Genomic DNA, 19082 nt, shown 5'->3' on the forward strand with positions numbered 1-19082 from the left:
AACTTAAGTACAAACAGCCACGTCTCAAAGGTCTTACGGAATATAAAACACAGTGGAGGGCTTCCCTGGTGGCGCAGTGGTTGAGAGTCCGCCTGCCGATGCAGGGGACACGGGTTCGTGCCCCGGTCCGGGAAGATCCCACATGCCGCGGAGCGGCTGCGCCCGTGAGCCATGGCCGCTGAAACTGCGCCTCCAGAGCCTGTGCTCCGTAACGGGAGAGGCCACAACAGTGACAGGCCCGCGTACCCCACACACAAAAAAACACAATGAAAAATATTTTTGGTCTAATAAGAGGATCCTAAGTGAAAATAATAAATAGGAAATTCCTCAACTAAAAAGAAAAAAAAAAAAAGCAGTTCAAGATGTAAAGAGATCTTGTGAAGAGAAATTCCATAATATATGAAACTTGTTTCTAAATACAGCTGGTGGCACAGTGGTTAAGAATCCATCTGCCAATGCAGGGGACACGGGTTTGAGCCCTGGTCCAGGAAGATCACACATGCTGCAGAACTACTAAGCCCATGCGCCACAACTACTGAGCCTGTACTCTAGAGCCCGCAAGCCGCAACCACTGAAGCCTGTGCACCTAGAGCCCGTGCTCCGCAACAACAGAAGCCACCACAATGAGAAACCCGCGCACCGCAATGAAGAGTAGCCCCCACTCTCCGCAACTAGAGAAAACCCCGCTCGCAGCAATGAAGACCCAACGCAGCCAAAAATAAATAAAATAAATAAATTTATTAAAAAATAAATAAATATAGCTGAAGTAAAACAAATCAGGAGTTAAGAACACCAGGTTCACTCTGTAATAATAAAGTCTAAAATGATCTTATGGCGAATAAAGGGGGCAGGAAAATTCAAAGTTCTATTGACAAACTGACAAAACATACATAAAGGATTGCTACACTCCCTTTGGGGCATTTTAAAAGAGAAAACTTCCCCAACTGTTCATCCTCCTCCTCCCCCTCATCAGTATCCTTGTCATGCAGGTGGCTATGGCCAGCACGAGCTGAGTGTGGCCACCCCAGGCCCTCTGTTTCAGCATTCCTGGAAACCGTCCCTGCCAAAAAGGCAGCAAGAGCTTCTCCAGGGCTCCATGTCTCCCCCTACTCTTAAGCAGAGCTATTTCTTCACCTCACAGTCTGCAGAGGCAACGTAGGATTGTGACGTTAACTGTGTAGTCACAGACCTGCATATTTAACTTCTCTGAGGCTCAGTTTCCTCATTTGTAAAATGAAGGTAGTTAGTAGTGTTTCTCTCCTAGAGCTATCATGAGAATCATACAAGAAAGCAATGTGTGTCTGGCCCACAATAGATACTCAATAAGTGTTAGACTGTTCTCTTCCTGTCTCTCCTCTGAGGTCCTGTAACCCTCACTCTCTTTTCCTCACTCCTCCTTTCTTCTGCTCCCTGATTCCTTATAAATATTTAATGGAGCTCTCTCCTTTGGGTTACTCTTCTATTTATTTCAAAATTCCAAAGAAAGATTAAAAAAAAGAACTTACTTGATAAAAAAAAATTAAGAGAAAAAAAGAACTTATTTGTATAAAACTGAATAGCTCTACTACAGAAGTCCACTATACTTGGCAGACTACGAGTCAAGGGCTGGCTAGCACCTGAATGTACCTCTGCGGACTTCAGGCATAATTAATGCTCCACATGAGTAGAAGGACTTCAATAGTACAAATAGTTTTACATGCTATTTCACAAATCACAGACTTCAGAAAATTTATATTTAAATATGGTTTTATTTTTTAAAAAGCAATTTTAATCTCTCTTTAGCCCCAGTAAAATTGTTACGATTTAGTGACACCATGTGGCTACATTTTGCTTTGCACTCTTAGAAGAGACTATTCTGTCTGCAGGTTGCTCTATACTGATTCAATTATGGTATCAAAGTTATAGGTGGAGGTACAATTCAACCTAAGTGTGAACTAAAATGACTACTTTTAAAAAGTGAAACTGTTCCTTCTTCCTTTACAACTGAATAAGGCATTTCTTGACTTCTGAAGACACCAATCATATAAAGAAAGTAAAGGCTCGGCATAATTCTAGCTATGATTATAAAGCATCCTGGTGAACCACTGATTAATGTAAAACTGTCTACCTTTAAAAGTAAATAAATATATCAATGCCCAGGGGGTTGGGGGAGAACAAAAGAGAAAAGGTGGAAGACACACACGCTTTTGTACAAGGTTAATACGGTAGGGAAAGAATGCTTCCATAAATAGCAATGTTTATTTTCTCATTTGTTTTATGTCTTGTATATCTATAGCACTGTAAGGTACTATAATCTAATGAAAATGGGTAAAAAAATTATGCTGCATCTACTGATGGCCGGGATGAGAGGGGACTTGGAATGTATGGTAGCAATAAAAGAGATTAAAAGTGCAATAAAAGTGCTCTAAACCAAAAAACAGTACAGTTTTAGTATTCATTTAATGAGGCCTCCTAGAGTAGACCAGTTACTCTTGAATAACATTCGATGTACACCAAAGAAAGCCTAAATATCTACAACAATGACCAGAGAATATCACCTCCTTAATCTCAATTTAAAACACCCAGCTCCCCTCTCGGGCTTCCCATGATCACCTATTTTAAATAACTACTCTCCTCCTCTTGACCCTGGGTCACTATCACAGTATCATTTTCACAACATTTACAATTACCTGTTGTGCTCTTATTGTTTATATCTGGTTCCTCCCAAATTCTATGAGAGCAGAAATCTTGGCAGTCTTCTTCAGTGTTATGGCCTCAGTATCCAGTACAATGCATAGCACAAAGTAGGAGCTTATTTGTGAAATGAGTGAGTAATGGATGAATAAACAGATGAATAAATGAAGAAAAATCTATTTTCTTAGCTGGTGAAGCATGCCTAAATTTCTTGTTGTAAGTGAAAGTAGAACCGTTCTAGTGAGATGTTTTTCATCATTTATGACCTCTACTGTGACCACTGAGACTAGAAGACAGGCCAGCAGATGCTCTACAGCACCCTTTTGTCCATGACACATTTGGCACATTATAATCTCTCACTCTAAGGAAGGAAGAAAAAGGAGGGAAGGGAAAACTACAATGATTGAAACACTTTCATTAACAGTCAAAGAAATCAATGAACAGAGTGGAGTATATACTAGAATTTAGCACATGATAAATATGGCTGTTCATACTAGTATGGTAAGGAACGATTATTAAATAAATGGTCTTGGTCAACTGATTATCCCTAATCTGAAAAGATACAAGAAAAATATTCTGGCTGGATTAAATATTTAGATACAAAGATAAAAATAACAAGTAGCAGAAAAAATTTATAAAAATATAACACTCTTTAACGTTGGAGTGAGGAACACCTTTCTAAACATGATATCAGACCACCAGAAACCATAAAAAGGACTGACAGATTTGACTACATTTTTTTAAACATAAAATTCTATATGGTAAAAAGTACTAATAAAACACTAAAAACTAATAACAAATTGCACAGTACATGATAGGCAAAAGTATAATCATACATACACAAATATACGTCTACATGTATATATACACCACATATATATGATATATACATGTATATGTATCAAGGTGTACATACCAACATAAAGTTCTCACAAGCCAAAAACAAAAAGATAATCACCCCAGAAGAAAAATATGCAAAAGACAAAAATAGGCTTTTATAAATGAGAAATAACAAATGTCAAGTATTATAAGATACCCTACACTTCACAGACGATAAAAGAAATCCAACTTAAAGTAAGACAATTTTTTACAGATCATAAATCACATTGGCAAAATGCTGACAACGCCTGCATTGGTGAGGGTTTGGAGAAGGGGCGTTTCTATGTGCTATTGGTAGAGACTGAGTACAGCCGTATCAGAGGGCAAGCTTTATCAATATTTAAAATGTGTACTACATCATAATTTTATAATTAAAATGTCATAAAAAGACATTTCCATTTTGATAATTAAAAACAAAAGGAAAGGAAGAAAGAAGCTCAGTTTTGTGTTAAGTGAGTTCATCCATCCTGTGCCATGTTCTGAACCATCAAGATGCACCCTTCTCAACACCCTTTCTGGCCTCTGTGCTCCCCCGGATTCTCCTCTAACTCTCTGACCAGCCCCTGCAGTACACCTGTCTGCCACCTACTCTTTCCTTCCCTCTCTCAATAGCTATATTCTTAAGGACTGTGCTTTTAGGCCCACTATTCCTCTCCCTCAACTCCCAGGTTTTATACCAAGTTCACTTTTGTAATTCCAGCTACCAGCCTTATGTGGGCTACCTCTGTACGCATTCACATCCATGTTTTCAAGTCTTCTCATATTTCAGCAACATTTTGCAGCTGCCAAATTACCAGCATCGTGTTGAGAAAAAGCCAGAAAAAAAATTTAAAGCATCCCAGGGCACTCAATATTTCCACTCCTTGTTAGTGTTTTTTGTTCAGTCCTAGGCTCTACCAACTAAGAAAGCTGTGGAAGGACTTGAAGAGAGCTTACTAGATAGCCAAGAAGACAGTTTGAAGGTTGGGGACTTTATGGATAAAGCAGAAATTTCCTTTTCCTGAAAAAGGCAAAGCTGATAAGATATAAGATGGTTCTGAGTATCATATGAAAAACTGTACCAAAATTGACATCATTTTTCTTCATTTCCAGCTGGGGGCTAGGGGGTTGTTATTAGTCTAAGCTTTTGGCTACATTGAGCAGTCCCCACTTGACCCACAATGAATTCCTAAAAAGGACCCAGAAAGAAAGAGCAGACCATTTCTCTCCATTCACTGTTGTGGTTGTAACCATCACTCCAGCTTTGAAGCCTGACATTATCCTTATCACCACTATCTCGGTGAGGGGAAATGCTGACTAAATTACATTCCACAGGATATATAAACGGCAAATTTTATGTTATATATATTTTACCACAATTAAAAAATGCTTTACCAAAACCAAAATGTATGAAAACTGTTGGAAACATACAAATGGGAAGATTACTAAGATAAAGAGAACCATGGAAGGCATGTGTGTGGACTGGCAATATGGAAAAGTGCTGAAAGGACCACACTCCTGAGATAAGGAACAGTTTCCCCATACTGAGAGCCACCACTGAGAGCCACCATGGCTACAGAGAATGGCAGGATGGCTCTCTTTCTCTGAAGGCCAAACACCAGTTCAGAGTCTCAGAAAGTAGAAAAGGTAATAAAAACAACTATTTACTGAGCCTCTACTTTGGGCCAGGCATTGTGCTCAGTACTTGTACATATGCTCTGTCATCTAACCCTCCACAGCAGACCCCAGGAAGGATGCTGTTATTCCTGTTTCACTGGTGTAGAAATGAGGGCTTGGAGAGGCACAACTTTACTAAGATCACAGTGCCAATATTAGATGAAACCAGGATTTGAGAAGAGCTCTAACTCTGCAGCCCATGATTTTCCTACTACCCGATGCTGATTTACATACAGTTCAACCTAGACTCAAGAGAGAGGGCTGGGTAATCTCATAATTCACAGAGTATCTCTTCTTTAGTGAATATATTAAATGAAATCTTTCATCAATATACAACACTTGCATCCTTCAGAATTAACCTCAAAATTCAGTTTCCTGAAGAAAAAACAGAAAGTAGACTTTGCAAAGAGTACAGAACCATTTACCACTCCAGAGTTTTCCAGCACAGATATACATTTTAACAAATACTTGGATAAAAAGCACCAATGAATATATGTACATATTAATATTGAATCAGTCTCTCTTCATTACCTGGTCAGTGCCTTGACCCCAAACCTGTGCTAACATTTATAGAGTACCTACTGCATACAAGGTCATAACTTGAGAACTGCACAAGAATACTGAAAGATTAGAATCCATACTCCTTGCTTCCAAGAGCTTGTAATTTTAGTATGAGAGGCAAGACAAACACGCAAAGGACACTGAAGAACAAGAGTGACATATAAATGTTCAAATTAACTAACACAATGCAAAGTGAACACTTACGTGCTAAGGAAATAAAGAATTTATATGTGCCCAGTGAAGTCCCTGAAAGAAGTGTATTTAGAACATTGTTTAGGAAGTCAATAAATGATTGTGAAGATAAGAAACACCAAGCATGAAACATCCTTGGATAATCAATAGGGACTTATTCTTAAGTTCATTTTAAAATACTTCCAAAATTCCAAACTATTACAAAAGGCAGAGCTTATGAAGGAATGTAGTAACATAGTAAGTTAAAGTGGTTATAAATATTAAAATGCTTTCTCACTAAAATGCATATCAAGACTCCTTCCTTTTCCTGTTATCACTGTCTCTAACATCACCTTTGCTCAGTTTTTCTCAACCAGCGTGGGAGCTGGCTATACCAAGACAAAAACTAGAATCATGAAAACAGCCAGGCTCTACAACACATAAAAGCAACATCAACAAAGGCAAGGCCACACAGGAAAGACAAAATAAGGAAAAGGGAGTATAAATAATACCCATTAATAAATGAGAGGAATTATATTTTCTAAAAGCCAGAGATCACGACTGAGGGTACACGTCTCCCTCCACAGAGTAGGAGTTTTCAGATGGGTAAAGCACACAGCCTCTATCATAGCTGGTATTACAGTCACGATGATTTGTTCTGGGAGTCGTGCTCCTAGTGTTTCAAATTAAATACAAACACACAGTCCTTTGGTCCACGTCAGACACTTTGGTTGTTATGCTGCTTATTTTTTAATCTGATACAGCCATAATAATGTCAGTCGATGCAGACTCAATCCCCTCCTCTACCTCGGGGCCCCTCTGTCACTCTCAACGTATCCCTAGGCAGTTCTGAGATACAGAATCTTCACTCAATTTCTTGTCCCTCTCATTTTAATCCTCTGATAAAAGAGCAACTGCTAGACCTGAGACACTTTAGTCCCTCTTTGGGGAAATGAAATTGATTTTCTTCATTTCCACACAAGAGTATCCTTGGGTAACAATATTGTGTCCAGTCATACCCATAATAAAAAAAAATGTAGGCGACATTCTTTACTGTACCAGAGGCTGAAAGGTTTTGTGGAGTTCCTGTGGTAGAAGTAAGAATTCAGCCTGATGCTGTCAGATCATGCGTTTAATAAGTATAAGGGTGCCTTCTGACTGAGAGAGTAAGTGCTGTGGGGCATCCCCATCTGCTCCAACTCAGCCACACAGGGATGTCAGCTGGGGTCACGAGTACAGGTGTGGAGCGGAGTGGGTAAGGGGCCAGCTCCACGTGCTCCCTGGCTTACACCCACCATATCCCTTCTTGACACACTTCATTAAACGAACCAATCACTTTCTGCCTTCAATCTCTTGAGTTTAGGGTAAAGAATATCTGAGGGAAATTTCCAAGGGGAAAATCACAATAGAAAAAACACAACAGAATTTCAGGGGCCTTTAACCACCTTTCCCAACTCCCAAATTTATTATTCATACTGGTTTTGCAGAATTTCAGAAAGAAAGCTTAAAAGATGGCTTACATCTAAAGTAAGAATATGAAATGTTAGAATAGCTTATCAGTACTTTTTAAAAAACAAACTTACATGGAGCTAAAATACATAATGACAATAAAAGTTAAGGTGCTCTGGTTGAAGGGAAGGTGTGAGCCTGGAGCCCCACCAGCTCAGCCTCCCTTGCCCCAAACCCAACCCCACTAGAAACACCTGCTCTTTCAAACTCCACTGATATCCACTGACCTAGAAAAAGAACATGCACAATGGCATCCAAAAATCTCCTCCTGGCCCTGAGGACTGCCAGGGAAGCCTCCAGAAATATCTCTCATGGTTTTTGTGAAAAGAACGCACCCCCTAACAATAACTCTGCTTTCAAGGTATAGCATGGAATTTAAAAAGCATTTCCACTTCTCAGTGTGTCGTCCCTTTTTATTCATTTACATGCCTTTACGTAAATATGGTACAAAACAGTTCCACAGTACACTCTAAATATTAAGATGCTTAATTTTCCATAGTATCCCTAAGTTTTTTAGTTGGGACACATTTAGTAACTGATATCCTCCTGGAAAACTTTTCCTCTATGAGACAGAAAAATGAAATCTGTTTCTCAACATCCAGATCTCTTTAAACAAACATCAAAAGCATTTATAAGCCATGAGAACTAACCTGCAGACACGGGCTGGAAAATACAGCTTCTGCCAAGAACGACACAGATATTGCGAATGATCAATCACTCTGATCCAATCAAGTTCATCCATTGAGACTTCAATGAAGTATGAATAAGACCTATGAATCAAAAGGAAAAAGGCAGAAAAAAGTATCATATTAAAATAACAATACAAAGCTATATTTTTTTAGCAGCTTTTTTTTTTTTTTTTTTTTGTGGTGTGTTTTGGTTTTTTTTTTTTTTTTTGGGTCTTTCTTTTTTTGTGGCGAGGGGGGGCTACTCTTCTTTGCGGTGCGCGGGCTTCTCATTGTGGTGGATTCTCTTGTTGTGGAGCACGGGCTCTAGGTGTGCGGGCTTCAGTAGCTGTGGCTCGCGGGCTCTAGAGTGCAGGCTCAGTCGTTGTGACACAGGCTTAGTTGCGCCGCACCATGTAGGATCTTCCCAGACTAGGGCATGAACCCATGTCCCCTGCATTGGCGGGAGGATTCTTAACCAGTGCGTCACCAGGGAAGCCCCCCGAAGTTATATTTTAATAAAATGTTAAAAGGTACAAAAAATACACTATTCATGAATTACATTTTCTGCATAATGACCAAATTCTGATGATGACGAAATGTGTATAGATCCCCCTAACATAGCATTCGCCACAATGTATTGAAATTATCTCTTTGCATGTCTGCCTGCCTTATAAGGTCTCAAGCTGGTTAAGAACATAGACCATGCCATATTTATCTGCATATATCCGGGGTCTAGCACGGTGCTTGTCACATATCAGGCATATAAGATATAACAGGACCAGGATGCCTTGCATATACCGTATTAACAGGTTAATAAAGCCATGACAGAGAGAGGACAGAAAACAGAGAAGTGTGCCTTCTCCCTCTACCTTCACTGGCCTGAGCACCCAGCCCTCCTGTCTCAGGAGGGAAGCCAACTCAGAATGGTTCCTCACAGAGGCCAGCTTATCTCCTGCTTCCTCCCAGTCTCCTACCATCCCACACACAGATACAGCCTGCAGAAAAATAAATGACATGGGTGAAGAGATCGTATGTATTCCTCTTCGGTACAACTTAAAATTTGGCAGCTAATAATCTAGCAGTAATGAAAACAGCCTATCATCCTCCCCTGGTCAGCTACCCTGGACCATTACATGCTGGTTCCATACTGAACAAATCTATATTCCCCTGTCATAAGCCAAATTTAAATTTGAGATGCAGTTATTACTTGTACTGTAATATCAACAGGAACAATCTCAGAAGATTTAGGTGACCATAAATGTCAGCCTGCAACCAACAGTTGTGACCAGAAAAGGTCAGCTTATTTTGTGTCATCCCCTCATTTTCTGCTGTCCCCTCACTCCCATCCATTTTATGGCTCAGTCTCAAACTGGTTATAACCTTTTATTGAACCTCTCTGGGTTATCAGCAATGCAGGATATAATTTTACAACACATGTGAGAATCTTTTTGGCTTAAGATTCTGAATTTTTCACCTTTGCTTAGAATGATAACTTCTGTGAGAAAGGAACTAGTACATGGTAAAGTTAAGTCCCCTGTGAATGAAACGCACATACTAAAACAAACTGGGGCTTCCCTGGTGGCGCAGTGGTTAAGAATCCGCCTGCCAATGCAGGGGACACGGGTTCAAGCCCTGGTCCGGGAAGATCCCACATGCCGCAGAGCAACGAAGCCCGTGCGCCACAACTACTGAGCCTGCACTCTAGAGCCCGCGAGCCACAACTACGGAAGCCTGCGTGCCTAGAGCCCGCGCTCCACAACAAGACAAGCCACCACAATGAGAAGCCGGCGCACCACAACAAAGAGTAGCCACAACTAGAGAAAGCCCGTGCGCGGCAACGAAGACCCAACGCAGCCAAAAATAAATTAATTAATTAAAAATAAAAAAATAAAACAAAGTGGCCTATAAATATTTAACATCCTGGAAATGATGATAAGTACTTACAGTTTCAAATGTACTAACCTTTTCTTTATTATTTTTATACTAATTGCATTATTAACTAAATGAGTTAATATATGTAAACCTTTTAGAACAGTGCCTACTACTATTATTAATCAGAGACTCTTGTAAATAATACGTGAAATTTGCTCCACTTTGCCAACTAAACATCATATTATATCCAACGATACATATCAGGAAACATATACTTAATTAAAAAGAATGAGATAACCTGGAGATAACCTCCAATACCCACGCACATGGGAAATGCTGACTCTCACTTCATAAAGCTTCCCTCACACTTGGCTCAAATGGCCTGAAAGGCCAGGGTGGCGGTCAGTGGTGCTAACAAGAGAAATGAACTAACCAGCAAGATCTGCAGGGTCTCATCACCCTTACTGTTAAGCCCTTCATGCCCAGACTCAAAGAGGCATGAGTAGGGCCTAGGAGACTGTACACCAGAGAGAGACTGGGTGTACAGGTTTAGGTTAATGACGAGCAGCAATGAGGGAGACTGTTCAGTTCTTGGTCATCCTACTGCTCTGGTACTTCTGCCATGGCTGAACTCAGTGGGTGAAAACATCAGAGTGGCTAGAAAGGAAGGCAGAATCTTGAAAGCACTGTGAAACTGGTGGGTTCCTAGGCTGGAGCCCATCAAGTTTTTTTCACATATTTCTTTTGTTTTGATAATGATATTTATTCACACCAAAAGACAATTTTTTTTCTTTGTCCACAGTATAAAGTATATTTTAAAAGTTATCATAATATCCAAAACTAAGGAATCAAGTAAATAAACCATGGTAACTCATATAGTGGAATACCAAACAACTATTAAAAGTAACATTTTACATGGATAAATGACAAGGCCCTACTATATAACACCGGGAACTATATTCAGTATCATGTAATAAACCATAATGGAAAATATGAAAAAGAATATATATGTAAAACATATTTGTATATATATATGTACAGAACTTAAACATATTATAAGTAAACTATATTTCAAAAAAATTTTTTAAAAGTAACATTTTACAGGAAATTTTTAAAAGAGTAGAATATTCACAGTGTATTAATTGAAAAGTGAAGTTACTTTTTGTACATCTAACCTTTATTTTGTAAAACTATGTGTGGTTTTACAGGTTTCTGGTGTGTGTGTGTGTGTGTGTGTTTCTGGTGTGTGTGTGTGTGTGTGTGTGTGTGTGTGTGTGTGTATGTGTGAGACTATGCATAACAAAAAAATACTGGTTAGGGACTTCCCTGGTGGTACAGAGGGTAATAATACACCTGCCAATGCACAGGGCAGGGGTTCGAGTCCTGGTCTGGGAAGATCCCACATGCCGTGGAGCAACCAAGCCTGTGAGCCACAACTACTGAGCCTGCACTCTAGAGCCCACGAGCCACAACTACTGAGCCCACGTGCCACAACTACTGAAGCCCGCGCAGCTAGAGACCATGCTCCACAACAAGAGAAGCCACCACAATGAGAAGCCCACGCACCGCAACAAAGAGTAGCCCCCGCAAGCCACAATTAGAGAAAGCCCGCACTCAGCAACGAAGACCCAACACAGCCAAAAATAAAATCAATTAATTTTAAAAAAGTACTGGTTAGACAAATATAAAAATTAATAATAGGCAGTGAGATTACTAGCAATATTTATTTTCTTCTTTGTGCTTTTCTACATTTTCTGTTTTCCACAATAAACACATATTCATTACTTTTATAAGCAGAAAAAAGCAAAAAATGCTATTTTTTAAAGAAACGCACTCTTTAATTCTTCCCCCAAAACTAAACTTCAAGAGAAATAGCAAAGTGATGACAAAGATATAAACCAGCAAATCTCTTAAGCCAAAGCAGATGACCACAAAGTTAGGCCATCTCAATCAGACATGTCAGTTTCTCTCCAAGTCATGCTAATGACTCACCGGCTATCTCGGTCCCACAGGAGTATCCGTATATGATTGATAATGGACGGCTGACCTAGCTTAATCTCGATGCCAGAACGGCAGTCATCATCAATTGGGTGCCTAGAAAATCCATGATCCAAATCATAATTTTGAGTGTCACCATCTAATAAGGCAGACTTCAGCTCCCCTTTTACCACCTGGGCTCCATATTTCATAGTTGCAATGTTTTCTTCTGGTACTACAGTTAAAAATAGAAGAAGTAAGGTTAATGGTTACTTATGAAATTTTCCGTATTTTGGGAAAAAAGATAAAATTCTAGCATTTTAGTTGATTCTAGTATATGCATTTAATTTAACGAGAGAGACGAGATATGGAGTGTCTGTGAGGATTAAGATACCACCACAGTTGAAATTTAATGACATCATCACAGCCACAAAGTACCTGGGACTAAGACTACTAAGAAAAAGTTGTAAATACTAGAAAAAAACATGTTCTAGGACAAACAAACCAGCTCTACTGAGTTAATTCTATTAGTAGCTTTAATTTAATATCTACTGGACAAAACTAGCATGTAAAATGACCCGTACCTGCCATCTGGACTGAGCACGAAGTATAAAAGCAAAGCAAACAGGTCATACATCTTATAAAACAGAAAGAGAAAGACCCCAATACAGCGGAGCTGTTGGTCATACAAGGATGTGCTGAAACAATTAGTTAAAAACCAAGAATATGTTTAAAAGAAGATATATTTTTACTTCACTTGAATATTTTTAAAAATAAAAATTCAAAAAAAAAATTCAGTCTGTCATCAAAAGTAATACTATGGGGCTTCCCTGGTGGCGCAGTGGTTGAGAGTCCGCCTGCCGATGCAGGGGACACGGGTTCGTGCCCCGGTCCGGGAGGATCCCACATGCCGCGGAGCGGCTAGGCTCGTGAGCCATGGCTGCTGAGCCTGCGCGTCCAGAGCCTGTGCTCTGCAATGGGAGAGGCCACAACAGTGAGAGGCCCGCGTACCGCAAAAAAAAAAAAAAAAATTAATACTATGATTATAATTAACCCCCCTCCCCTCTCCAACACTAGATGTACTAAGAGTCAATTGTTCCTGGGACTCTTAAGTCCTCTGCAAATTTTGCTTCACAGATCTAGAACCTGTCTTCCAGGTACTAACATTCTAAAACTGACACTCTCCATGGAGAGACAACAGGCAGCATAAAGTAGATGTTAAGAGCCTGAGATTCAAAGTCAGAGTTTAAATAATGGTGCCACCTTTAACCAGATGGTATCAATTTGGGGAAGTCACTTTCTCTGAATGTCAATTTCTCAATAGGGCAACATCTCCCAGGTGTTTTTGTTTAAGGATTAAATGAGATGATCTTTGCAAAGCACAGAGTAAGCTCTAAAAAAAAGATTGCCAGTATTATTACAAAATATGTATAAAAGCACACATAAAACTAAGCAAGTTTACAGACTGTAAATAAATGCTGAATTCTCACAGAATATGTACATCTTGGCTGTGTGATTTGAATAGGGGAAAGTATGAGCTATAATTAGGCTCTTAGGGAAAAGGAGTAAGTAATTCATCATCGTAGATTTCTTGGCAAATGTGGGTTTAGAAACTTTTTTTCAAATGAAGACAGGGAAAGATGATTTAAAAATGAAGCTGAAAAGTGGGGGTTGGGGTAAGTTTAATTAACCTTCAAAAGACTATGGCAACTGAGATAACCAAACCAAATGAAAACAAAATCTAGTCATGATCAACTTCTTACCACCAGAGGCCTAAGTGCTCAGTTTATAATGTTCTACGTTCTATTAGCTCATGAAAATCACACATATTCTTCATATTTATTTTTCGTTTATTTAACAAACTTTATTAATTCCTTTGACTTACTCCTCATAATAATCCTTTGAGTGTAGGACTACTATTATATCCATTTCACAGATGGGAAAGTGGGGGCAGAGAAAGGTTAAATGGACTTTGTTGCCCAAGGCCATACAGCCAGCAAGGAGCTGAGGTGCTATCAGAACACATGCAATCTGTTTCCAGGGGCCCTGCCCTGCTACTACCTTCATAAAGGGTTTCTGATGGGAAGACCATACTTTTTCCCTCTTACTAGTCCCTTCCCTCTAAGGTTACTTAGGACCCAAAGGAAAGAAACAGTCTATTATAGCTTTTTTTTAAGAAAGTTGGACTTAAAATGAGAAAACCTAAGTTTGAGACTCAGGCTCTACCACTTATTATCCCTGATGAGGCCTCTTGGTCTCTATGAATCTGTTTTCTCATCTAAAAATAATAATATTTTACCCAACCCACCCACGGGGCTACTGTAAAAATTACACTATAAATAATATATGCTAAAGTACCATGGGACTTCCCTGGTGGTGCAGTATTTAAGACTCTGCGCTCCCAATGCAGGGGGCCCAGGTCTCTGAACCCTGGTCAGGTAACTAGATCCCACGTGCATGCCACAGCTAAGGGGCCCACCTACTGCAACTAGGGAGCTGGTGAGCCACAACTAATACCCAGCGCAACCAAATAAAAAAATAAAGTCTACAAAGTACTCTATAAGAATTAAATTAGTCAAAAAACATTTACTGAAGACCCATTCTGTACCAGGTACCCTGTGAGAGAGATAGGCTGTGCCCTCCTGGTGCCTCCAATCTAGAGATGAAGCACTTTATAAGCAAGCAAAGAAAAGCTTCAAATTTGTGATTTGTGAATCCTCAGCAGAGATGACTTGTGAACCCCCTAGTTTACAGATGAAGATACTAAAAGATACCAAAAACTACAACTGGGAAGACAGAATACTAATAGAGTCAAAGAGTTTTCAAAGTATTAACGGTTCTCTGCTATTACTGTCTTTATGTGATAGATGAGACAAATTTTATTTACTTATTTATTATTTATTTATTTGTTTGTTTATGGCTGCATTGGGTCTTCACTGCTGCGCACAGGCTTTCTCTAGATGTGGCGAGCAGGGGCTACGCTTTGCTGTGGTATGCAGGCTTCTCATTGCGGTGGCTTCTCTTGTTGCGGAGCATGGGCTCTAGGCGCATGGGTTTCAGTAGTTGTGGCACGTGGGCTCAGTAGTTGTGGCAGAGAGGCTGGGCCCGTAAGCCATGGCCACTGAGCCTGCGCGTCCGGAGCCTATGCTCCGCAACGGGAGAGGCCACAGCAGTGAGAGGCCCGCGTACCACAAAAAAAAAAAAAAAAAAAAAAGATTTAGTATTTATGCCCCTAGATACTAATTCCCTAGTCCCAAGATAGAACCTCTCAATGTTTCATGAAAAGTCCCCAAAGACTCAGAACCTATACCCAGGGAAGAACAAAGAAACAGATAAATCTCATCAATAATTTCAAAATAAGCAGAACTATCCTTCCAGACCATCAGCTAAGGAACAGTTCTGAAATTTTAGACCCCTTTTTTCCCTAACTGTGAAGAAATCTGATTTTTTAAAAATGGCATGAATGTCTGAATAAATATTTTTTAGGGTCTGAGAGGAAAGTGATATGCTTCCTTAGTTATTTCTATTATTAGTTTTACTATTCATATAATTAAAAAGGTAGAAAAACAGTCTGCTACTTAATCATTTCTCGAGTTTATAAGTTACATAAAAGATTCTCAAGCATTTGTATAATCTCCTCCTTGAGCTTCCACTAAATTATTCCAAAATGAAGAATTTAACATTTATGAGCAGCATATCATTCCAGAACTGAGGGGTCCTCAACTGGTTAATTACTCCCTTTCACGGTAATTTCATGGGTCTATAGTAACCCAGGTCTGACACCTATACTGACCAGCTGATCAATTCCAAGCTACCAGTAACTACATGAAATGTCCAAAGCTTCTCCTCAGTTCTGCTGCAATGTCCCAAACTTATCCTTATAACTAAACCAGTTCTGAGGCCCTATCAACACCTCGAATCAAAACTAGGGCAAGAAGGGGAAAAAAGGAGCTTATATAAGAAAGGATCCAACAATTAAGATTTACAAAGGCTAAAACTATATTACTCATCTTGTTACTTCTCCCCTCTCTACCCTCCTACCTTTACCGAAGGCTGACCCTCAACCAGCATCACCCTCTAGCATCTCTAATCTCTTCTCCAACCTCTCCTGACCCATTCCCTCTAGCTACCATACTATTTCTCTACTACCTTTATTCCAATTCACACATCAGATAGTCAACACATTGTATTTACTATAATTTTCAAACCCATGGCCTAATTCCCTGTTTAGTGAAGCTTCTGTCCAGACTACTAACCAACTCACCACAATTTATATCCAAAATTTTTCTCTCCATTCTCATTCTTCTTGCCCTCCCAGCATCACCAGATACCACTGACCACCCACTCCATAGCAATGCTCTCTCCTCTGCTGGCTTCCGTAACCCTATCCCAATTTTCTTCCTACCTCTAATTCTTCCTTCTCTACCTTCAGCCCCTGGTCATAAGTCTCCTCCAAGTCTCAGACTTTGATTTTCACTTCTTTCTCTATACTCTAGCCCAGGTTTCAGTTCTTTTACCACCAGCTTTGACTGCTTCCTGAACACCAGTAATATGCTTCCACTGCTTTCAGACAATTCTCATTGTATTCATTCATCAAGTATCATCTACAGACTACCCAGTGTGTTGAATGTTGAGGATACAAAGATCAGTGTGCCTTCAAGGATCTAAAACAAGTAAATAAAAAGGTTTTAAAAATGTGATCAATGTGATACCTCCTACACAGACATACAGAGATGAGGAAGAACACAAAATAATAATATAACAATGGTTTCCTACAGTATTGAGCTTACACACATTATTTGCACACATTACTTCGAGTAATTCTCATAACAATATGCAAAGGTATAAAACTAAAGGTAAAATTCCTTATGTGATTTAACACCAGGTCATGCAACTAGTAAGTGACTAATTCAGGACTTGAAGTCAAATTTGTCTCGCTCCAAAACCTATGCTTTTTCTTCTATGCCCAATGAAAAGAAATCTAAATCTGATGAGTCAGGAGAGAAGTCCAGGCTAAGGACACCTATTTAAGATCAATCAGTATTTCAAAAGAGTGTCTGAAGTCATGGACAAGGAAAAGATCACTCAGGGAAATGACTAACATGAGACAGAACTTAGAATTTAGATACCCCAGAAACTCTCAAACTCAGTAAGTCTAAAACAAGTTCAGAGATTCGTTCAAGATGGCGGAGTAAAAGGACGTGTCTCACTCCCTCTTGCGAGAGCACCGAAATCACAACTAACTGCTGAATAATCATCGACAGGAAGACACTGGAGCTCACCAAAAAAGATACCTCACATCCAAAGACAAGGGAGAAGCCACAATGAGACGGTAGGAGGGGCGCAATCACAATAAAATCAAATCCCATAACTGCTGGGTGGGTGTCTCACAAACTGGAGAACACTTACACCACAGAAGTCCACCCACTGCAGTGAAGGTTCTGAGCCCCACGGCAGGCGTCCCAACCTGTGGGTCTGGCAACAGAGGGAGGAATTCCTAGAGAATCAGACTTTGAAGGCTAGCGGGATTTGATTGCAGGACTTCGACAAGACTGGGGGAAACAGAGACTCCACTCTTGGAGGGCACACACCAAGTAGTGTGTGCATCGGGACCAAGGGAAAGGAGCAGTGACCCCATAGGAGACTGAACCAGACCTACCTGCTAGGGTTGGAGGGTCTCCTGCAGAGGCAGAGGGTGGCTGTGGCTCACCGTGGGGACAAGGACACTGGCAGAAGAAGTTGTGGGAAGCACTCCTTGGCATGAGCTCTCCGAGAGTCTGCCATTAGCCCCACCAAAGAGCCTGGGTAGGCTCTAGTATTGGGTTGCCTCAGGCCAAACAACCAACAGGGAGGGAACCCAGCCTCACCCATCAGCAGGCAAGCAGATTAAAGTTTACTGAGGTCTGACCACCAGAGTAATACCCAGCTCTACCCACCACCAGTCCCTCCCATCAGGAAATTTGCACAAGCCTCTTAGATAGCCTCATCCACCAGAGGGCAGACAGCAGAAACAAGAACAACTACAATCCTGCAGCCTGTGGAACAAAAACCACATTCACAGAATGGAAGACAAGATGAAAAGGAAGAGGGCTATGTACCAGATGAAGAAACAAGATAAAACCCCAGAAAAACAACTAAATGAAGTGGAGATAAGCAACCTTCCAGAAAAAGAATTCAGAATAATGATAGTGAAGATGATCCAGGACCTTGGAAAAAGAATGGAGGCAAAGATCGAGAAGTTGCAAGAAATCTTTAACAAAGACCTAGAAGAATTAGGGGAGGAGCTTCAAGATGGTGGAAGAGTAAGACGCGAAGATCACCTTCCTCTCCACAAATACATAAGAGATACATCTACATGTGGAACAGCTCCTATAGAACACCTACTGAATGCTGGCAGAAGACCTCAGACCTCCCAAAAGTCAAGAAACTCCCCCACGTACCTGGGTAGGGCAAAAGAAAAAAACAGAGACAAAAGAATAGGGACGGGACCTGCACCAGTGGGAGGGAGCTGTGAAGGAGCAAAGGTTTCTACACACTAGGAAGCCCCTTCGTGGCCGGAGACTGTGGGTGGCGGAAGGGGGGAGCTTCGGAGCCACGGAGGAGAGCGCAGCAACAGGGGTGCGGAGGGCAAAGCGGAGAGATTCCCGCACAGAGGATCGGTGCCGACACGCATTCACCAGCCCGAGAGGCCTGTCTGCTCACCCGCCGGGGCGGGCGGGGGCTGGAAGCTGAGGCTCAGGCTTCAGTCAGATACCAGGGAGAGGACTGGGGCTGGCTGCGTGAACACAGCCTGAAGGGACTAGTGCACCACAGCTAGCCGGGAGGGAGTCCAGGAAAAAGTCTGGAGCTGCCAAAGAGGCAAGAGACTTTTTCTTCCCTCTTTGTTTCCTGGTGCACGAGAAGGGATTAAGAGCGCCGCTTAAAGGAGCTCCAGAGAAGAGCACGAGCCGTGGCTATCAGCGCAGACCCCAGAGACGGGCATGGGATGCTAAGGCTGCTGCTGCCACCACCAAGAAGCCTGTGTGCACGCACAGGTCACTCTCCACACCTCCCCTGTGCAGCCCGCCACTGCCAGGGTCCCGTGATCCAAGGACAACTTCCCCGGGAGAACACACG

At 40.9% G+C, this 19082-nt stretch overlaps 1 protein-coding gene across 5 annotated transcripts in view; it reads right to left on the reverse strand.

Moving 5' to 3' along the window:
• Window positions 1–19082, reverse strand: part of BTBD9 (BTB domain containing 9) — a 411686-nt gene that overhangs the window by 344213 nt on the left and 48391 nt on the right. For all 5 annotated transcript variants that reach the window (XM_027127128.1, XM_027127127.1, XM_027127130.1 and 2 more), the window contains 2 exons: window positions 11982–12201; window positions 8100–8219 (listed from right to left, as the gene is read on the reverse strand). In XM_027127128.1, the coding sequence (XP_026982929.1) occupies window positions 8100–8219; window positions 11982–12201 (340 nt within the window). The remainder of the gene's footprint in view (window positions 1–8099; window positions 8220–11981; window positions 12202–19082) is intronic.

This window comes from Aethalodelphis obliquidens, unplaced genomic scaffold (genome assembly GCF_003676395.1).
Source record: "Aethalodelphis obliquidens isolate GAN/ISIS:26980383/991018 unplaced genomic scaffold, ASM367639v1 scaffold31, whole genome shotgun sequence".
In the NCBI taxonomy this organism is placed as follows: domain Eukaryota; kingdom Metazoa; phylum Chordata; class Mammalia; order Artiodactyla; family Delphinidae; genus Aethalodelphis; species Aethalodelphis obliquidens.